Raw genomic sequence first — 23,267 nt, 5'->3', positions numbered from 1 at the left:
GTCCAGCTTCCTGTATCTCACAGCGGCCCACCAAATGCCCCAGGGAGCACACCAGATAACAAGAGACCTCATCCTGGTGCCCTCCCTTGCATCTGGCATTCTGAGATAGCCCATTTCTAAAATCAGGAGGTTGCGCATACACATCATGGCTTGTACCCCATAATGGATTTTTCCTCCAGAAAGTTACCACACTACCGTATATTGGTATATAGCTACTGTATAGACCTGTGTTCTGTTTTCCCTCAGCAATGCAAAATAGATAAGTATACAAGGAGAGAGCAAGGAGATTCCTATGGATTTGTTTGCACAGAATAATAGGAAACGTTTATAATAGGAATATGTTTTCTCATTGCTTCTACTACAAACTACTACTTGCCTCTCAGCGGTGTCACCAGAATTCACCAGATAAATTCCCTTGTGAGGTTCCAGACTCTGACTCAGCAACTCTGCTTGTTCCCTCCTGTGCTTGCTTCCTTCCCGTTAGCAATGCACAGCTTTTCCTGGTCATAGGTCCTGTGTGAGGTTTTTCCTGCAGTCTTGCCTTTTCTTTAGTTTTCTGTTCTTCAACACTATGCTTCTACTATCCATTAGTTTCTCACGCTTCTGTTTTTTTTTCAGGCCACTTGCTACTAAGTCCCTTCAGCCACTGTAAAAATTCTTACTCCTCATAGCATACAACCCTTATCCTGAAGTTTCTCCAGAACATCCTCTCTGATAGTCTCCCTTCTGTTTGAATTCTCTGCCATCTCTTGTGTTTTACCTCCAGCCCTAATCTCCACTTATCTTTCTTCAGCTGCCTCCTTTCTCAGTCAATTGAGAAAGATGTGCACCTTTTATCAGCACTCTCTGTACTCTAGTTTCCTTGCTTCCTGGAATATCTTTCCAGGCCTCAGCCTGCTCTTGTATGAGGTTTTGATCCCATCCAAACTGATGGGATGGAACTTTCTCTTCCGTCACCACAGGGAAGTGGATTCTAAATGGTGATAATTCCCTGAGCAATTAATTGAACATCCTGAGCCATCCTACCAACTCAGATAATCGGCATTAGAAGCTTAGAAGCCATAACGTCGAATATGATATGGAAGGGGAAATGGAAATGTATGTTTGAAATTGTGAAAGAGAGCAGTATACATAGGAAGCACTGTTAACATGAGGAAGGATTTGGGAAATTATACATGATGAATTTAGTAGCATGGATTACCGCAGTAGAAATAGAATGAGATTCAGTAATGTGCAGTGTGGGGTGAATTGCTGATTAAAAATAACAGAGCAGGAAATGGATCTCAAGATACTGGCTAATTCTCAAATGCTTATGTACTTCTATTGTGATGCTACAGAAAAGTCAACTGCAGTTCTTGGACATACTGTATGAAGACCATTTTGTAGAGCATTTATGAAAATTCCCCGTACTTTGTTTATCCATATTTTAAGACAGTGGTTCTCAAATTCTCGGAGTTTGACATCCGAGGTAAGTTGTTGTAGGGGAGGGGGGAAGGCAGCAATGTGAGCCACAGGATTGTGTTGCTGCCGGGGGGGGGGCATTTTATGCTTACCTGCAGCCAGCTCCAGCCTCCTGGGAAGCCTGCAGACCTCTTTACAGTGCTTCCCCAAATTTCTGTAAAAAGTAAAAATAAAAAAAGTAAAGAACCCACTTTCAGTTTTGTTACGAAAATAGGAAGTGAGTTTTTTTAAAACTTTTTGCAGAAGCTTAGGGAGTGCTGCAGAGGAATCTGCAGACTCCCCTGACCTCCCAGGAGGCTGGACCGGGCTGTAGGTAAGAAGAAAAAACCCCACTTGTCTCTGGCAGCAGCATGATCCTGGGGATTGCATTGCTGCCTTCCTCCCTTCCCTGCCCCTTAAGGGACCAGAAACAGGGCTTCTCAGTCTGGAGTGTCACTCCCCAGTTTGAGAAGCTCCGTCTGAGGAGGATAAAATCTGTTTGGAACCAGTTCCAGGACAAGGAAAGAAAAGAAAACAATTGCTTATGTTTTATTCATTGATCATTGATATGGGGAAAACCAAAATGCTGTGCTTGAGGATGCTGTTGTGGTAAAAGACAACCTGCAAGAACCCACTGACCGGGATATCACTAGGGCATACTTCACCACCTCCAGTTAAAGGTTCAGGCCTGCCCTCATGCAAAATTCTCTGCAAGATTGCACACTGATGTGGCGTTTTGCTACTTTATTATCATTATTACCTTCCTCTTTTAAATGTTCTTTTTAAAGCTTTTTGAAAAAATCTGCATCCTCCACCTTTTATCTTTGTGTGACTTTTGCAGCTTTTTATAGGTTACAGCCTGTTAATGATTAGCGCAACCGTTCCCTGTTCAGAGCGTGTCATTTATGTTTTGTAACTAAAGATAGAAACATAAATACCAAAGAATCAATTCAACAGTATTTAAAAGAAGCCCAGTTCATTCAGGGCAAGATGGGGGAGGAAGGGACAATAACATTGGTGTATCAGACTAGAAGTAAGAAACATAAGGCCATCTTTTTAAATAATGGGGTGGGAGGGAGGGGTGGGCAAGACACCAGTGCTATTAAGAGGCAGTTGTAATGATGCTCACAGAGAAGTAAGGCCTCCGGTCTTGCTTCTCTCCTGCTGATGCACCTGCTTCTAGTTGACAGAAGCTGAACTCCTCTCTGCCTTTCTCCTGCCGCCTGAACGTGCTCCTTAGATGGACACCCTGCAGAGCTCCTGCTGGTAAACTACAGTAACAGAAGGGTCATCATCATTTATCACATGCAGGAATAGGGATTGTGGGACTGTTAATGCAAGGGAAAGGGTGTGCTATTTACTGTTGCAGTAAAGAAAGAAATTCTACTTCACTGCTTTGATTTTTTTTTTTCCATTGGTTTTCTGTTTTGGGGGGGCGTTGAATAGGCATAGCCTAGATGGGTAGATTCTCCTAAGACTAGGGATGGTAAAGGCAAAATCTTGTTAACAAAAATATTAAGGAAACATAATGGTCCCCTACAAGACTGTAGGAAGGTCAGGGCCCAGTCCTAACCAAATTCCCACACTGCAGTGCAGTGGAGCCAGTGCAACCTCCACTGTAGCCAGAATAGGAATGGAGGCTGCTGGAGGTCTCTTACCCCGGTCTCTTCATCCACTTACCCTGGGTAACGCCCCAGCAGCCTCTTTGGGGCTGCTTGGATCCACACCAGAGAAATTGCTGGCACACATTCCAAGCAGCTCTGTGTTGGACTTTCATGCTCGAAAGGCTAGGATATGGTGGAGGCCTTCTGCCCTCCTCCCTGCCATCCTTCACCAAGTTACACACTTCCTCTTTCCATTCTGCTCTCCTGCCATCTAATGGAGTGCCTACCTGCTCCAGCGGGCGCTGGCCTCCAGGAGGCCGGCACAGCTCAGGCCTTTCCACTGGTGGGATGAACCTCCACGCTAGCATAACATGCCTTGCAGGCCATTTGCAACAATGCACATGCTTGTCCTGCCAGCAGAAGCTGGCATAGGATTGGGCTGTCAGTTACAACCCTGTTAGAAGAAATTCCAGTTATTTCAATATGTGTTCTTAAAGTGTATATAACTGCAGCTTCAGACTCAAGGTGAAATTACATGCACATAAATTGCAGTGTTAAACGAGAAGGAAAAGAGTTCATAGAATCATAACCCTGAAGGCCCCTTACATCTCTAGCTAGTCGAACCCCCTGCTTGCAGCAGGAAAATCCTCTCTAGAGGATCTTCAAAAGGTCAAGCCTCTGTCTGAAGACCTCCAGCAAGAACCCAGCATTTCCTTCGGTAATCAGTTCCGTTATCAAATTGCTTTTGCCATTAATAAACGTTTCCTGATACTCAACTGAAATCTCTCCCTTTATGGCTTAATCCTATGAGTTCTTCTTTGAGTATACAGCTTTGGTGTCTGCTCAGGGAAAATCTCCAAGTCTGATGCATATTCAACCTGCACAACTGACACTGTGCTTGTGAACAGCTACACATTCCTCCCAACAAATTTGGATATAAGACTTGGCCTGCCCTACTCCCAAGTATTGCTCTCCTTGGCATAAGGAGATATTTTCACAGCAGAATTTGTTCTAATGAATATCAAAGGCTGGGGACAAGGGAGAAAAAGTTTCACCAAATTGTCACCAATTTCATAGCTGTGGCACTCCTGTCTCTGGGGGTGTGACAGCTTCCATTCTCCCCCCCCCCCAAGCTCCTTATGTAGCTATAATGCCTTTATTTGGTCAGGATGAACATCTGGGTTCAGGTTCCAGAGTCTGGTTTGCTTCCTCAGAGTTGTCCAGCTCTTCTATCTCATCTTCCTCATTGGTTTCTTACACAGGTCTCTGCATCTTCCTGGTTTGTCATTGTCTCTGGCAACGAGGCTCTCAGCAGACTGCCACAATAAGCTGTCATGTACACTAGCAGTTCCTGGTCATCTGCTGCTGGCAGGTCTCTGACAGTCTGGTGCTTGTCAGCTTTCTCGTGCTCATCAAAGTTCAATACGTGAATTTCTTTCACCTTTCTAGTGTGCAGGTTCATTATTTTGTAGATTTTGGACCTTGGAGCATATTCAGTCAAAACACTTTATTTAGCTTTGGCATTGAGTTCAGATCTTTGTTCCTTCAGTACATACACATAGGCCTTGCTGCCAAATATTCTATATTTGGTGCTTTCCCATGCCATAGTTCAAATAGTTTACCTTCAGTGTATCTTTTGTGGGCAGTCTGTTCTGGAGATAGTTTGCTGCCGCAGTTGCATTAGCTCAGAACTTTGCATCTATTGGCATGTCACTAACCACTTCTAGAAGAAATCTTTCTGCTGTACCAATTTGCTCTGGAGTGTAAAGAGTACTGCAACTTTGTGAAATGCCCTGCTCTTCTAGGAATCTTTTTGTGTTGCAATGGTTTGTCCACCATTGTCAGTCTGTAAAACTTGAGGTTTTCTCCCAAACTTGTTGCTGACAGTTCCCACATATTACTTGATCATGTTGTGAGCCTGCCTCATCTCCTTCACTAGGCAGATCATGCACTAGCTAGAGAAGTCATCTGCAGAAGTCAGTATTTCCCAATGATGGGATCACTGTGCACTAGTTCTAATGGTTGGTTAGTGCATTTGTCCCTTTGCTTTGGAAAGGAGGGTCTGACACACTTTGATTTGACAGTTTACACACCTGTCTGCATGCTTGTCACTAGGTTTCCCCTCATGCAGTTCTTCATCCCTGGATACAGGATGGCACTGGTATCTGTGTGACCAAATCTTCTGTGCCATAGGTTAAGGTAGTCTCTGTTACTGCATTCCAAGGCAACTTTGGCTTGTTCACCTGCCAAATTTAACTCACAGGCACCACCTGGTTTAAATGCTTGTACTACGAAGACATTATTTTTAGTTATGGAGCATTTCCCATTATGGGATTCTGCTGTTTGACTGTTTTATCAGATATACTGAACATATTGCAATCCAATTCTGGTTTGAACTGGACATTATTAACTGTCCATTATGATATCATCCATTAGCATCACTGTTTTCCATGGTTCCTGCTATAGTCTGATTTTTCCACATTAGCCCTATTTGCCACAAAAGCATTTCCACTACCATTTGTATCCAACTTTTGTATTCAACTCTTCAGAAATGTTTGGATGGTGTGGAGTGACTGGTGTAGCCTGAGGGCCAAATCCTATCCAATTTTCCAGGGCCGATACACCTGTGTCAGTGGGGCATGCTCTGCATTCTGTGGTGGGGAGGCAGTCACGGAGGCTTCCTCAAGGTTTGGGAACACTTGTTCCCATACCTCAGGGCTGCATTACGACTGCACCGGTGCTGGAAAGTTGGATAGGATGGGGCCTTGAATCCACAATCCAGTTTCCATCTGCTGGATTGGCATCATTAAGCTTTTTTATTTTGAAGCTGTACTCTCTACCATCATGATTTTTGCTTGTAAAATCATGTGGCTTGTGTCCTTCACTTCTTTCCTTCTGTTGCTTAGTTAGGAAAAATCTATCCATTGCTAAGGAGTGGGATTTTTTTGTTAAGAGTTCCACTCCTTGCTGGCATGTCCTCAGTTTCTACATGAAAAGCTTATTTGCTTCCTGTTATCTTTGCAAGGAAGAGCTGCAGATCTCTCTTTGGTTTTAGCCATATAATTTGATCCACTTGATGCAAGTCTTTACTCTGTGCACATTCCACTCGTCAGAGCTGATAGTCTCCCTAAAATTGCAGTTTCTCTGGGTATACATCACAGATAAATGGGTTAAATTTTTCACTTAAAGATCCAAGCAGAAATCTAGTCATGCGTTTCTGTGAGCACAAAACCAGTCAAAGCTAAATTTTCCACAATTGTAGCTAACTTCATTAAATGTGCCTTGCAATCCCCTTCTGTTCTGAATTTAAGATTACAGAGATCTTTAATCAAGTTAATTTGATCACTTAAACCAGCCTTTCCAAAAACTTCATTTAGGGCCTGCATCATTCTTTTCACAGGCTTGCGTGTGTGACATGTAAAGCTGTAAGTTGCTAGGGCTTTTTACAATAACATTTCTACCCTTTGCATCAGATCTCTTCCATTGCAAAATCTTCACTTGACTAATCCTCATCAAGCACACCTATTGCTCTCTGTACTTCCAAATCACACTTTATATGGTATTTCCGATGTTCAAAGGAACGTGAATCCAGCCTTGGTAATAAACACTGGATTATGCTGCTCACATTAGCTCCATGTGCCATGGTTTGAGAAAAGTTGTTAGTCTTCTTGAGTTTAAGAAGAAAAAGAGTAGGTAAACAAACACTATCATTTCAATGGGTGGGGGAAAAGAAAAATGACTTTTGGTGGCTCTGAGAAACTGGGGTTCAGCACTGGGGTACTGATCCATAATCTGTTGGAAAAAGGGATCCATGGGTGCAAATTAAGGAGTCATATAGCGGAAGATCTTTTTGCCAATTGCTACATACCAACCACTGCTACTTTACTGCTAACAATAAAACAGGAGCAGAGGCAGTAAAATGGTTTAAAAGAAAAATACCGTTTGAAAGTACATACATATCTGTTAGTAGTACAGGTCGTACTTTGGAACAGGGAATCCTAGAGCTATTCCCTTTGCATGGATGCGCGTAAACACATGGCATGGCTTACTCCTTGTGGCTGGTAGAGCTTGTATGTTACCAGGTAAGGGGGGGGAAGGATGGAGGAATCAAGGCAGGAACACACCCACAGGTCACAGAGGATATGCGTAAAGGTCTGGGATAGGTAGCCTCTGAGTCATCTGGACAATACACGGCCCCCCAGTGTCAGTGTTGTACCTATTTCTCCAACATTTTGAATCCAATCATTTATTTTTCACATTTTTTTTTACCACCCTTCCTCCAAGGAGCTCAGGATAGTATGCATGGTTCCTTCCCTCCTTTTTTCCTCACAACCACCATGTGAGGTAGGTGAGGCTGAGCAATAATGGCTGGCCCAAGGTCACCCAGGGAGCTTCATGGCTGAGCGGAATTTGAACCTGGATCTTCGACCCGAGTAACTTGGGTCTGAGTCCAACTCCAGAACCAGAAGCTTACTACAGTATTATGATATGTTTCATAAACCTTGCTCTTTGACCCACGGTTAACTGACGTATATTAGGTGACTATTAGGGCAGGGCTTTCTTGGTGATGGCTCAACAGTTGTGGAATCCTCCTGAGGATATCTACCAATTCCCCCTCTTTCAAAAGTTGAAGATGTTGCTCTTTCATAAGAATTTTGATGAAGGCTTTTAATCTTCCAAATCCATGCATTTTATTGCTGTGCATTGCTGTTCTAATTATGATTTTAGGTCATTGTTTTATTATTGGTTGTTTTACTATAGTGTTTAATGTTGCGAAGATGGTGCATCTTGAAAGCTGGGATATTCCATGTATAAAAACAAGATAAATCAGGTTTTTTTGTAATACCGAAATGCTATGCCTTCCACTATGGAGGGCAGTACTGATACTGGGGTGGTGGTGGACAGGTCGAAGAAAGTGTTGACCCAATGTGAAAAAGGCCAATTCTATGCTCGGGACCATTAGAAAAGGTATTGGGAACAAAACGGCTAATATTATAATGCAGTTGTACAAATCTATGGTAATACTGGAGTATTGTGTCCAGTTCTGGTCACTACATCTCAAAAAAGACATAGTGGAAATGGAAAAGGTGCAAAAGAGAGTGACTAAAATGATGACTGGGCTGGGGCACCTTATGAGGAAAGGCTGCAGCATTTGGGCCTCTTCAGCCTAGAAAAGAGATGCCTGAGAGGGGACATGATTGAGACATACAAAATTATGCACGGGAAGGATAAAGTGGATCGAGAGATGTTCTTTTCCCTCTCACACAACACCAGAACCAGAGAACATCCACTAAAATTGAGTGTTGGGAAAGTTAGGACAGACAAAAGGAAATATTTCTTTACTCAGCATGTGGTTGGTCTGTGGAACTCCTTGCCACAGGATGTGGTGATGGCATCTGGCCGGGATGCCTTTAATTGGCCGGGATTGGACAAGTTTCTGGAGGAAAAATCTATTACGGGTTCCAAGCCATGATGTGTATGTACAACCTCCTGATTTTAGAAATGGGCTATGTCAGATGCAAGGGAGGGTACCAGGATGCAGGTCCCTTGTTATCTGCTCCCTGGGACATTTGGTGGGCCGCTGTGAGATACAGGAAGCTGGACTAGATGAGCCTGGCCCAGTGGGACTGTTCTTATGTTCTTATGATAGAAATGCATAGAAGAATAGAGTCAAATGATGCCTCAGGCTCCAAAATGGGCCAAGTTCCAAATTACATTTTGTTTTTGTATTTTCTTTGAAAACTAGGTGATCATCAAATCCTAGTGATCAGAAGACCTGCCAAGAGGTTATTTCTCCAAGAGGAAATAACCAGGCTAAAACTGCATAATGCAGGTCTTTGAATCAAAGCGTTTTTGTTTATATGTACATAATGCAATTGTGCAGTGTGTCTGGGTTTTACTAGCTAATGTTCTTAGACAAACAGATGATATTGTAGTTACTATTGTGGCTTTCATGGTGGGTTGCAGAACACTGTACTTGCTGCTAAATCCAATTCAGGGTCTTGCCTCCAGTGACTAGGTGGAGCAGGTCATCTTGAGGCAAATTGTCCTATTCCTCAATTCTTGTTGGCATCCTTCCGTCTCGGAAGACTATGGTATCGCACTCTGAATGGTGGTTCTGGAACAGAGTGACCTCTCCAGTGCGTGAAGCCTGGGTAAAGTAGATATGGAGGATAGACTGTTTCCCATGCAGCAAATCCCCCCTCTCCACGTCGCTGAAATGGTCCAATGGAAAGGCAGAGGCCAATATGGTTGGTTCCAGCGGCGTCGCAGGAGTTGCCAGAACGTGACTGTGTTCAGCCATGAACTGCCTCAGGGACTCCGGCTCCGGATTTTGCCTCGAGGTTGACTCCTGAAGCCTTTTCCATAACTGGATGTAGCCACAAGGTAGTGGAGGTTTGGGATCAGAGTTTTCCTTCTCTGAGATGAGCTGCCTTCCCAGGCTGATGAGTCCCATCTACCCAGTGGCTGTTTAGTCGCCTCTTACGACAAGTACAGCCAAACTGAGGGCCTATTCTTATCCCCAGCCCCCTGGGGGAAATTCCTCAATGACAAGCACACAAAACCCAACTCATCCGTCCTCTTTTAAGGAGTGCTGGGCATCTGAGTTTTCAACCTTTCTCATTGGCTAGTTCAGAGGCAAGAAAATCTATCCCAACCCCTAGGCCTATCCACAGGCTTGGGTTAGGTGGGCAAATGTGAACAGATATGGGGGGCAGAACAGGACTTCAAATCTGCTGTTATCTCATAGGCAAAAGAGGTGGGTTGCCCCAAAGAACTATCGAGTCACAAGATCAGTGTGATATGTTGTAACTGTGTGTATATCTGTTGCATTGGTTGCCAGTCCACTTCAGCACTCAATTTAAAGAGCTGGTATTAATTCTTAAAGCCCTACACCATCCAGGACTTGGTTACTGGGACCACCTTTGATCATATGACCCTACCCAATCTCTGCAATTGGCATCTCAGACCCTGTTCTGGAGCTTGTATTTAATGCATATTCAGTTAGTAAGTTTCAAAGACAGTGACTTTTTGGCAGTGGCACAACAGCTCTGAAATTCTTTTCCAAGGGAAATTTATAAAGTCCCTACTCTCCATAGTTTGCATCCTGACTCCTCCTCCCCTGAATGGAAGGCACTTCATGAAAGGGGAATTTTCATCAGTGTTATACTCAGTACAGCAGTGTTTCTCAAACTGTGGGTTGGGAGTCAGAACCCACTAGGTCGGTTGCGGGCCAATTTCAGGTGGGTCGCGAGCCAATTTCAGGTGGGTCCCCATTCATTTCAGTACTGTATTTTTAATATAGTGAACTTGATGCTACCATGGTATGTGACTGCATCTGGGGAAATATTACAGACTTTGAACAGGCTACTATTGTATTTAACAATGTTAAATGTTTTTAACAATGGTAAATGGGACTTACTCCTGGGTAAGTGTGGGTAGGATTGCACCCTAGGATTGTGAAAATTTTCCTGCTTGATGATGTCACTTCCAGTCATGACATCACTTCCAGTGTTTCCTGACAGCTTCTCTTTCTAAAAAAGTGGGTCCCGGTGCTAAACGTCTGAGAACCACTGCAATACAGTATTTTGAGAGTGCTTGAAAAAAACAAAAACCCTCAAAAGGTTTAAACAAGGTTTTAGCTCACACCTCTCCACTGTTTGCCCTCCTCTTACAACATTAAAAAAAAGTTACCTGTCTGAGAGAGGACAAAGGGTAACTACAGTTGGTGGTTCAACTTGGGAAGCAGAGAAAACTATAAATTGCATGCTCCGTTACAGAAAATAACCCTCCAGGGTATGGTCAGGAGCAGTGTTTACTGTTTGAGAGAGGCTGGCCAGGTCTCCTCTATCTTCAGCAAGCCCTTCTCTCCCCCTTCTTAAAGGTGAGGGGGTTTTGTTTGGAGCTAAAGGGAGGGTTGGCAAGGAGGCCTCGCGTAGTAATAGCAAACTCCATTTCTAGATGGAACCCAAGTCAAAGGGGTCAGTGGCCAGCTCCAAATGGGTTGAGAATTTTGGAACAGGAGGAGCTTATTTCCGGCTCTCCCAGTTGCATTCACCCAAATCACTATGTGATTAAGATGTCATCATGCGTCAGAGGGAAATATACTAATCATCATGAAAGGGCTGATGGTATGAAGAATGCACACAAATATTTCACTAGTGGCAGTCACTAATATATTATTTCAAGTACTTATAGAGTTTGCATTTGGCATTTGCATTTGCATAGTTCATTCCCTAAAGAAACTGCCAGTATCAGTGGTGACTGGTCTCAGGATGTCTCTATATCATTCTCTCTAGGTCCTGAAGCATCTTCGGCATTTGAACTTCACTAATAATATGGGGGAGCAAGTGGATTTTGATGAATCGGAGGGCCTGATAGGGAATTACTCAATTATAAATTGGCACCTGTCACCAGAAGACGGCTCCATTGTATTTGAAGAGGTTGGACACTATAATGTTTATGCAAAGAAGGGGGAGAGGCTATTTATCAATGAAAACAAGATTCTGTGGAGTGGATTCTCCAAAGAGGTAAGACACCAGTTACCTGAACTTACATCAACACTTAAACATATATTTCCTTAAGGGGTTTGCAAATATTGGCTGAAATTCTTTTTGGTAGCCAGTGAAGGTCCACTGTCTTGTTTCCCTACTCTGCAAAAGCAAAGTCCATTAATCCCTTTTGTACCTCCTGCGAGTTGAGAGTGTTTAACAGGGGAAGAAAAGTCGGGATCAGAAGGAGAGTGGCAACCTCTCCCAGTCCATGAAAACTGATGCTGCATCCCAATACCAACCACAGCTTGTGGCTTTAGAAAAGAATTATTCCTGAGGTTGAGTTATTGGTGACTTTACCTGCTCATTGCCAGAATTGTATTTTTGATGGTACTGGTGACTATTGGAGGATTCAGGAACATGAAAACTTGCTGAAACTGTCCTTTTTTCCTAAAGGTTGTATGTAACAAAACTCCCATACACTTCAGCTCAGACACTGCATCTTCATATTTTTGCATGGACTATGGAGAATGTACTTTGTAGGAGTGTATTTTTCACTTTTAAGTTAAAAAAAAAGAGCCTTGTCAAATGTAAAGACAAAGGCAATCCTGTCTTTGTCTGCAAGAGAGGATGGAGGCATTCTCCCCACCTTGCTCTGACTAGACACCAGCAGTCTGTCTCACACAATTGGTTATAGTGCTGCAAGAGGCTTGCAAGAAAAATCATGCAAAATGTAAGAAAGACAAAGAAAACATTGGAAGGGATGTCCTTTGCAAAAATCCTGTAGATAAGCCCCTGGGTAAAGCCCTCAAAAAGAATGATCTCCTCCTACATGTCATTTTTCTCTGGGTAGATTTGGATAGTCTATTTAATGGTGGCTGACGTGAACTTTGTCTTTTCGCAGCTTCAGTTAGAAGATAAGGAGGAAGGGCATGGTAGTCTGGAGAGGAAAAATTTCTGAGGCAGCACTGAGTTCATGCTGGAGTGCTAAACCTGAGTCTGGACTGACCTACTTCAGACTGCTGCTGGGAGCTCACATGACAAAATGATCATCCATTTAACTTTTTTTAAACCCTCCACACCGAAGACTGGCATGTCAAGACTAGACTGGAACTCTTCCCTCCCTCTGATACGCTATTTTTCTATTTGCAGGATTTTGTGTGTGTGCGTGTGTGTGTTTAGAAAAGCATTCAGTCATGTGAGCCCCACTGGCAGCCTGAAGTCTGTTGTAAGTCTGTAAGTAAGAGAGCATATATTTACACATACATGCATCACAAACAACCTCTTTAATAATACGAAGCTAACGAAAAATAAAATCATACCTCGTATTCGAATAGGAACACATAATATACCAGAAGAGAGAGATTTTTTTCTAAAAATATGGTAGCAGCAACAAACAGTCCTAGATTCCTCTATGTAGCAGTTCTTAATATGTGCATTGTTTATACCTAGTGGCATTAGATTTATTCTTGTCCTACAGTCTTTTACATTTTTCCTCTAAAGAAATGTGTCCGTTTGGAAACATATTTGGATTGTTTTATTAAAACGTTTTGTTTGAATAGTTTTAAATCTTTGTCCTTGTTTGTTAGGACTACCTATTAGTACTGTCTTCTTATATTGCAATGGTCCTGTTCAAACAAATGGCCAAACCGTGGTTTTAACTGTCATGAACAACTTTTGGGCTCACAAGTTCCACGTGCCCCCCCTTGATTTGAGCAAATGAGTGTTCTCTGTGACGTTCAAATTTGACCAGCGTCACATTGCCTCCAAAACAGACTTGGAAACTGTTATTCAAAGTCTGTTTCAGATTGTGATTTGGATAAATAATAGCTTGGTCAAACCATTGTTTGACCCGATTCAGTTGTCACAACACGTGACCGTTTGCCCAAATGAGGGAGGGAATTGGAGTGTGCAGGGGGATGGCTTATAATGGTTTGGTCATACATCTGCAGAACCACCACATCACCATGTAATGAAAGAGCTTTGAATTGCCAAACTATATCATGTGACAATTTACAGCATCTTAACAGGAATTGTATTGGCCATTTGAATCCTCCTCTGGTTCACACGCTTAGTAAGGCATTGGCATAAGGGCAGTCACTCCAGATGTTAATACTTTTGGAGATAAGGCACAAATATGCAGAGAAATGTAGGGGTTGGGACCAGGCTTCTTAGATTGTGAGACAAGGTTCCGTATTGAAATGTGAGCTGTTGCTGAGGGAGGATGAGCTGTCCTCTTATTTTCAAATATATCAGGCTAGAAGTAGAGCCCTGTGTGAGCTCATTTTACTGATGTCCTGGAAGCTAGGAAAGCAACTCCTTATCAGTTAGCTTCCTTGAGGTTCTTCAGGTGATCATGTACTGTATCCATTTAGCCCTGTTCCTTTCCAGTGATCTCCTGATGCTTTGCCTGGTGATAGAGTGGCTGCTGCTAACCTATTTATCTTTGACTTCACTTTCACAAGAACATTGTTCAACTTGTAATATCAACCCAAGCTATTTTGCCCAACATTTATACATGTAATATTTGTATTTTCAGTCATGCAAATTTCTCTTCTAGCATCTACTACCCTCTAAAATGTGCATAAGCTTTAACATTATTAGACTTAAGAGAGAAATCAAAACAGGCAAATCAAAGATATTTGTATCTTTGAGTCTGTTGGTCTCTGTGATCTTTTCAAATGAAGGCAGCCACATGCACAAGCTGTCATTTTCTTGTTTGTTCGTTAATGAAATTACTTCAATTTTGTTCTACATGATTGATGAATGTTTACAACAGCTTAGAAGAAACAGCCTCACAACCCTGTGCAAATGCTAAGAAGGTTCAGAGTCTACACTGCTAATCCAAAAGACAACAGTTTTTTACTTCTGCCTCCATCTTGTGGTTGTTTAGCAGATTGCAAAATTGTGTGTGTGTGTATGTCAGTTCCCTGCTGAACCACAACAGTGATTACTGGGGTGATGAATTGTAAACCCCTCCGCTCTCTAAAGTGGAGAATGAGGCAGCAGCTATTTTGATATGTTGCTATCAGAGGTGTCTGCATGAGGTGGTCTTCTTCAGAGAGACACTACCACCATTTCCTCACCTTTGGCAGCAAAGAGTAATTGGCTATCAGCATTAGCCCATTTCTCCCCAGCCTATAGGCATACACATTTGATCCCTGTTGCATATATGCAGCATTGGGCAGAAATGGTTAAATGCTGGCAGACACTGCACACAATATTGTTAGAAACCTGCATCAGCACAAATGGTATCCTTGCAATTTATCATTCAGAAGAACTGGAACTCTGCGAGGCCTGGTTTATTTACTTATCAGGTAGTGATACTTCCTCTGTAGTGGAGAAGCAGGCACACACTCTCCCCTTCCCCCCCCCCCCCGCACATAATGTGTGAGGCAGGCATTCTATCCAGAGGCCCAAATGAGCATAAGCTTGATGGCTGCAGCGTTTCCCCACTCCACCTCCCTTTCAGAGGCAGCTTCCCAAGTGCCTGGAGTCCACAAGGACTCACTGGGGGAGTCCCTTTTGGTGCCCCCCCCATTTTTGGGCCATGTCACCAACTCCGTCAGTGGTCACTCCTCATGCTCTCATATCCACTACACAGAAATGGGTGGCAGATGCAGCAGCCATAGCTGCTGCTTGCCACCACTGCAGGCCACTTCTCACTTGCCCAAGTAAGAGGCCATAAATTCAAAGAACAGCTGCCATTTGCATGTCTGCCCTCTCTCCCTGGGTGGTGCTCCTTATCATTGTCACTACAAACTTGAACTAATGAATGAATTGCAATGGTAGCCTCCCTCTCCCTCTGTGTGAGGAGGAATAGCCTTCACCACAGGAAGTTGTATGTGGAGGTCCACAAGAGGTCACTTGCCAACAGCCCCTCCAAACTTGGAGCCAACCAGATATTAGCCCTCACTGACCAACTAGGCTCTTTCTGGTGTGTCTTCCCTCACACTGTATGTTAGATGCTATGGAGAGGGGCACATGAACTCTCCTAAACTTGAGTAGGATCAGAACTGGATCTGATCAGTCTGTTTCACTCTCATGATGTACTCAGATTATTTTTAATCTTGCAGGTGCCCTTCTCTAACTGCACCAGTGACTGCCAGCCAGGCACAAGGAAAGGCATCATTGATGGACAACCTACATGTTGTTTTGAATGTGTCAAATGCACTGATGGTGAGATCAGTGCTGAGACAGGTATGGTCTGGTGCTGAGCAAGAAAGCTGCTCTATCTCTCTCTAGGGCTTAGATATCATTTCCCAAGGTGGAGTCATAAATCCTGTTTGAGATCCCTACTTGTCTGAACTTGGTCTATGGCCAAGAGGTTTCAGCAAAATGCTTCCAAGTGCAATCTCCCAGTTCTTTAAATGCTTAGATGAGGTGGTCTTCAGTGTTGTCACAGAAGAACAAGTAAGCCTGTGGAATAATCTTGTTTTCTTCCCATGTTAGTTTACATGGAAGAGAGAGGTGGGAAGTGACCCTGTAGTTGTTTGAGATTGCGACCCTATATTTGACTGTGCAAGTCCATTATGAATTGTATGTCTGTTGGCAAATTACACATGATAAGCAATAATGGCTCAGTTTTTGAACTGGGGCACACAGGTAGCTACAACCCTGGCCTGTTGGGAGTAATCCACAGTCCATATATGACATTAGGAGTCAGGCCTTCCTACCTCGGTAGGACGCGTCCACAGAGACATATGAAGTCCATTTGGCACCCAGGGCCCATAAAATTTTGTCCCCCATACCATACCAAAATTTAAAAACAAATAATAAAATCATAATATTATAATTATTATTGCATTTACCTTTCTCCAACATATCAGAGCATCCCCCAACACATTTCTCCCCGCACAAAACAGCATCCGCCACATGGCAGCCCCCCACATATCCTGCAGCTTCTGTTCCATGCTCCCCACACCCCCTCCTCCATCTCAGTTTCACACTCACCAAAGCTAGCACAGGCAGGCAGCCTGTGCATCTCTAAGCATGAGAACACTGCACCCCACATATGCCCAAAATGGTTCACAGTCACTGGAGGGAGTTGCACTCTGCACATGCTCAGAGGTAGCTCCAACAGATCAGAGCATCTCCCAACAGCAGCCAGCTGGGATGCTGCGAGAGACTGTGCAGTGAGGGGATAGGCTCTTGCAGCTCTGCACCCCTTTCCCCTTCAGCTGAGCCAGTAATGTTGTTGGTGCCAGTCAGGTTCACCATCCGTATTGGCCCGCATCCTCCCTTACTTCCACAGTGGCTGGCTGGCTCTTCCGCCTTTGGATCAGGGCCACCACTGGCTGGCTGGCTGAGTGCTCAGTCCTCTGCATGTCTACTCAGAAGTAAGCCTCATAATAGTCAAAGGGGCTTATTCCCAGGGAAGTGAGTTTACAGCCTCATTCACCTGCCCATTTGCCCTTGCTGCCTCTGAGCTTCCACCCACATTGCTCTTTGCTCTGCCTCCCCCTCCATTTGTGGACTGCTGGCTGGCTGGTTTGCCTGCCCTCTTTCTCAGAGGCGGCCTCCTCTCCCCATCTTTCGCTCGCCCACCTCTGTCCTTCCACCCATCCAGGCTGCTTCTGAGCCCCCTCCATCAAGCCATTCCCTCCCCCACGCTGTACCCCGCAGCAGGCATGCACTGCTGCAGCCAGTACTGGCTCTGTGGTGGCCTCCACATGGCTCCACCTCTGCACATCCAGCCCCTCCCCCACTGGAAAGACAGTGGGCACCGCTATGGAGCCCGAGAGCTCAGCTGCAGCCAGCTCTCCAAGCTGCATGGCTGCAGCGGGTGCCCACAGCGGCGCAGTTGCCATATTGGGCAGCATGTCACCCCCATCCTGGCACCTGAGGTCGGGGGGCCCCCTCGGCCCCCCGTCACTACACTAGTGCGTGCCCACAGAAAAGATTCAGTGGTGCTCCTCAACCTAGTGCAATGACCTGCCTAGCTGCAATCTCAGGCAGCAGGTTTTAGATTCCCATTAAAGGATGCAAGTGATTAGTCAGTGAATTTATTAAATTTAAAACTCTCCCCCCCCTTTAAAAACTGCTCGGGCAATAGAGTTGGTGCAGCATTTGGGTTTTTCACTTCAGGTACCAACATGCCTTGGGAAGGCCCAGAACCTTCAGCTTTAAGAAGCTGGCCTTGCATTTTTGCATTCTGTTCAGGACTTGGCATGCTATGTAGGGTTGCAACCACTGCTTGTAGTTGCAATGTACGTTAAAGAATGGTGAGATCAACTTTACCAAGCGGGAACGATGGGCCAACAAATGCACCCTGTTTAGCTGGCGGAGGACACCAGGGGCCTGATATTGCTGCCACAGCAAGATACCCAAGGCGAGCTGTGCTCTGCTTCCTTTTCTGGCATTATTGAAAGAAACATCACTACTGTTTACAGCTGTGCTGTAAGAGCTGCAGCATCCTTCTCTTTTGTGAATAATAGAAAAAGACTAAATATCACCACATACAGTCCAATCTGTAGTTTATATTGGGCATAAACTACCAGAAGGTTTTCCTGTATTAACCCCACTGAAATGAAAGAGCTGTATGAAAACCTAGTCATGCTCTTGCACAATTCCTGTTCATTTCAATGTGACTTGTACAGGAAAATGTCCTGGTGAGTTGTGCATTTCATGCTTTAATGTTCAGCTACTAATTATGCAAGGTGAAACTTGAAAACATTTCATCTTGATGCGTTTAGTCAGATTGTGTGTCTTTTTTTCCTTCACCCAGCGTGTCTTATCTTTTCCAGATGCCAGTGCTTGTGAGAAGTGTGGAGAAAACTTCTGGTCCAATGAAAACCACACCTTCTGCATTCCCAAGCAAATAGAATTTTTGTCTTGGACAGAGTCATTTGGGATCGCTCTTACCCTTTTTGCTGTGCTAGGCATTTTCCTAACCTCGTTTGTCTTGGGAGTCTTTACCAGATTTCGCAACACACCCATCGTCAAGGCCACAAACCGTGAACTGTCCTATCTTCTCCTCTTTTCCTTGCTGTGCTGTTTCTCCAGCTCCCTTTTCTTCATTGGAGAGCCCCAGGACTGGAATTGTCGCTTGCGGCAGCCAGCCTTTGGCATCAGCTTTGTCCTCTGCATCTCCTGCATCCTGGTGAAGACCAATCGTGTCCTCCTGGTCTTTGAGGCCAAGATTCCCACAAGTCTCCACCGCAAATGGTGGGGTCTTAACCTGCAATTCCTCCTGGTCTTCCTATGCACTTTTGTGCAGATAATCATCTGTGTGATCTGGCTGTACACAGCTCCCCCTTCTAGCTTTCACAATCATGAGCTGGAGGATGAAATCATCTTTATCACCTGCAATGAGGGCTCTTTGATGGCGCTGGGCTTCCTAATTGGCTACACTTGCCTCTTGGCTGCCATCTGCTTCTTTTTTGCTTTCAAATCCCGCAAGCTACCTGAGAACTTCAACGAGGCCAAATTCATCACATTCAGCATGTTGATTTTCTTCATTGTCTGGATCTCTTTTATCCCAGCCTATGCCAGCACCTATGGGAAGTTTGTCTCGGCTGTGGAGGTGATAGCTATCCTGGCCGCCAGCTTTGGGCTCCTGGCTTGCATCTTCTTCAACAAAGTCTACATTATCCTCTTCAAGCCCTCACGCAATACCATTGAGGAGGTTCGTTGCAGTACCGCTGCTCATGCTTTCAAGGTTGCAGCCAGGGCTACTCTGCGACGCAGCAACCTGTCTCGTAAGAGGTCCAATAGCCTTGGTGGCTCCACGGGTTCTACCCCATCTTCATCCATTAGTGGCAAAAGCAACCACGAAGAACCCTTTTCCCTACCAACTCCTGCAGAGCAACAAAAGCAGCAACATGGGTGCAAGCAAAAAGTGAGTTTCAGCAGTGGGATTGTCACCTTATCACTGAGCTTTGAAGAACACCAGAAGAATGCAGTTGCCAACAGAAACGCAAAGCACAGGAACTCTTTGGAAGCCCAAAACAGCGATGATAGCCTTATGCGGCAAAAGGCCCTACTTCCTTTGCATTCCAGCGAGCCACTAGGCCTTGAGCCCAATTTCCAGATGCCCTCAAATCAAGATACGAGCACACAGGAATCGGTAACGGGAGAAACCAAGGATGGAAGACAAAACTCAGAAGAGGAGCAACCTCCTTTGTCAGACACATACTTGCAGGATTTTGTAGGCAGTGACTCCATCATAGAGAATGCCATCCATTCCTAATCAAGGAAGAACCAATCCCATTGCTTTTCTCCCAAATGGAGAAGAACTGGATGCACATGTGATACAGTGAGCCACCTCTGACAGTTGTCATTTAGCAGGGTAAAGTCACCTTCAAAGGAATGCCTGGGGGACAGGTTTCAGAAGCCTTTGTGTCCGGGGATCACCCCTTTGTGGTGGTTGAGGAAGACATGAGAAGAGAAAAGCCTTTGGAAGGACTTAGGAAACGTATTTTCTGTCCAGGTTTTAATAGAAATATTGTATTATCACCACCCACTCTAGTGGTCCAAGCCACCAGCTTGCTGGTTAATGAACATGCCTGAGCAGTTCCAGTAACATGCTCAGCTTTTGCATTGATGTATAGTGTTTTTCTTTGATGTATAATAGTTTCCTCTTATACGTTAACTGCTTAGCATGGTGACAACAAGGAAAACTTGCAGCTTTACACAAAAACAGGATGTGCAGCTTGACTTGGGGTGGGAGGTCTCATTCAGAGACCTCTAGTCTCTGAATGAGGTTCAGCTAGTGACCTGAACTCGTAAAGTATTTAAAACTGTAGACATTGTTCTTTGTATTTAAATAAGAAAGTAGGTCAATTTCTGCTGTTCCTGATGCCCCCTACACAAGAATAATGAGGACTATTCTGCAGTTTTGAGAGACATAACATATGGAGCCACTTTTCTCCCACAGATTGGTATCAGCCTAGAGTGGCTTTGGGCTGACTTACTTTGTAGGAAGAAAAGAGGGTCAGTTTGTATGCTTGGGGACTATTAAGAAACTTGGCAAGATGTGCTTATGACTTAATTTAGGTTTCAGTAGATTGTATCTCTGCTATTATGGTTTTATGCCATTTCACTCATCAGCTTAAACTACACTGTGTTGTGTTATCTTAAACCTACAGCCGCTTTGTGTGTGAGCCTGCAAAGACATTTTTTGGCATAAATGAACTAGCAAGGAAGAGAAGGGTGGGGGAAAAAGAGAAGACCCATAGCGGAAAGAAACGCCCCCATACCTCTGAAGAAAATAAATGTTTTTGCTGCTGAGACAGCATATGCCAGGACTTGCTTAAGCTTTCCTTTCATACCAGCAAGTTAAAACAATACAGGGCCACTCTTATTATCCATGGGATTTCTGTTCTTGGAACATCCGCAGATACCAAAATCCGCTGATATTTCATCAGTGGATTTGGGCCACCTGGACACTCTGAGCGTGATCAGAACAAAGATTCGGTCACATCTGGAGCCCTTCTGAGGCCCACAGAGGCCTCTGGGTCTCAGAATGCTGCCCATAGTCTTTTAAGCCATTTCTTCCCAATGTTGCATATACGCAACAAGGATCAAATGTGTACACCTGTGGGCTGGGCAGAAATGGGTTAAAGTGAATTTATGGTTTTTGCTGAAAACATGGCCTTTGCAGGTCTCAGAAAGCCTCCCAGACAAAACGAGGTTCCTGTGGTGTCTGTGAGTTCTTCAGCGAGTCCATCTATGATTCAGAACCCACAGATAATGAAATCCGCAGATTCTGAAGCTGTGGATATGAAGGGCCTGCTGTATTTTTGTTGATATATTCAGAAAATAGTAATTTGAGCATGCTCGCGAGTAATCAACATCATTTTGGTGATGAATACTTAGAAAGCTAGGTTCTATTATTGAAAGCTCTACAACCTTCAAGGGTGCAATCCTATACATGCTTTCCTGGAAGTACGCCCCAATGGAAAACAATGATTTCTGAATTAGACATGCATAGGATTGCTCAATAAATGTAGGTATAATGTAGCCAGGTTCTCAAAGAACGTGTAGTAATCAGAGCAGTTGTCTTGCCAGGCCCCGGTGGCACATAATGGAGCAGCACATACATGGCTCTCACCTCCAAAAACAGCTCCATTTGGACGGCCAATTTCACTGCGTTGCCCCATAACTGAGATAAGTGCTGTCACCTCCCCCCCCCCTTAGCAGAGACAGTGGAAAACTGCCACTCTGCTACAGGGGGGCATGTACCCACTGTGCCCTGCGTTAGCTACACTACTGAATCAAGAGGCTTTAGCAAGGGCTGGTTAAAGGAAATTTTGAATTGTTCTGGTAGGCAAGTCTTGCTGCGACTTTAGGAAAAAGTAAAGGGAGTAGTTGGATATAGCTAATGGCAGGTGTGGCTGATTACTTTCTGCCAGTTTCTTGCCTGATTCATTCACAGGAGCGGTAGGAGTTGGAATGGAGCTCTGTAACAGCATCCTCTGCAATGGCTGGAGTTCCAAAATGTGTTTTACAGTCTGCATAAGAAACCATGCCAGCGATCTAGGACATCCCACTCATGGCAGCTCCTGGAAGTGAAGAAAAAAGCTAAACATAACATTAGAACTGTGCTTAAGAGATGAAACTAGGACAGTGGTTCCTAAGCTTTTTAGCACCGGAACCTAGTTTTTAAAACACTGTTGGGACTCACCTAGCTTTACGAGACTTTTAAAAAATCTAGAATTTATTTATTTATTTATATTTCTTTATTTACAAAAAAAGTCCATTTCTTTTAATGAGGCAACCCTAATGAACTTCAATGAACGATCTCCTATCTTTTCCATTTCTCCCCATTGAGGGGGAAATCTTCTGGGTTTTTTTTTTTTAATAATTGCTAAAAGCTCTGCAAAGAACTCAGTTTCTGCAGTTTGCAAAATAGCTACTGAGCTCTTTTACAGAGCAATTGGCAGCTATCTTGCAAACTCCAGGAGCTGAGCTGTTTACAGAGTTCTTAGCAGCTATCTGGTTTTTGAATAACATCAGGGCTTGAGGTAATTCATTGTCCGATCTTGCCATCACCTGTCTTTATAGTGGAAGCTCTGCTCAGCACTTCACAACACACCAAAAATCAGGTTTGGAAACACTGAACTAGGAGATTCTGAATTGTTTCTAAATGTATGCAGAGCATTACTCCAAAATGCCTAGAGCTGAAACACTTATCCTATGCAAAGTGCATGAGACTTAAGAACTGGGGCATCCACCTGCCTAGCTTAGAAACTGCACTGCATAAAGAATGAAATAATAAAGAATATTTCTTGGATGCTTATTGAGAGATGCAAAGAAAAACTCATGGCTCTGCATATCTGTTACTGGGATGGTAATACAGTGATTTTCAACCTTTTTCATCTCATGGCACACTGGCAAGGCACACCATTGGTTTTTTGATAAATGACAAGGCACACTGTGCTATCAATGGAGGGTGTGCCTCCCCCTATGACCCTACTAATAAATGATCCTCTCCCAAATTCCCGCAGCACACCTGGGGACCATTCATGGCACACCAGTGTGCCATGGCACAGTGGTTGAAAATGGCTGTGGTAATAGGAGGCTATACTCAAGTAATCTGTGTTGAGAGACGAGGGAGGACTCTCAAGTCCTACTTGCTTGTTCTGTCTGGCCTAAAGTGGGTGGAGCCTTACTAGCCCCCTAGGATCATGTATATATGAGGCCTGGATAATTTAGATTGTACTCCTCATATTGAGGTTAAAGAGAGCCAGTTTTGAACTTGATCCCCCTAATCCAGGGCTTTTCAAAC

At 44.1% G+C, this 23,267-nt stretch overlaps 1 protein-coding gene across 1 annotated transcript in view; it reads left to right on the top strand.

The window, feature by feature from the left end:
- Window positions 1–19,727, top strand: part of CASR (calcium sensing receptor) — a 31,702-nt gene extending 11,975 nt beyond the window's left edge. Inside the window, exons 4-6 of the mRNA XM_066616973.1 lie at window positions 11,345–11,575; window positions 15,613–15,736; window positions 18,283–19,727. Of these exons, the coding sequence (XP_066473070.1) occupies window positions 11,345–11,575; window positions 15,613–15,736; window positions 18,283–19,727 (1,800 nt within the window). The remainder of the gene's footprint in view (window positions 1–11,344; window positions 11,576–15,612; window positions 15,737–18,282) is intronic.
- The last annotated feature ends 3,540 nt before the right edge of the window (window positions 19,728–23,267 follow it).

Source organism: Tiliqua scincoides, chromosome 2 (assembly GCF_035046505.1).
Source record: "Tiliqua scincoides isolate rTilSci1 chromosome 2, rTilSci1.hap2, whole genome shotgun sequence".
Lineage (NCBI taxonomy): Eukaryota > Metazoa > Chordata > Lepidosauria > Squamata > Scincidae > Tiliqua > Tiliqua scincoides.
This window is presented reverse-complemented; position numbering and strand designations above follow the sequence as displayed.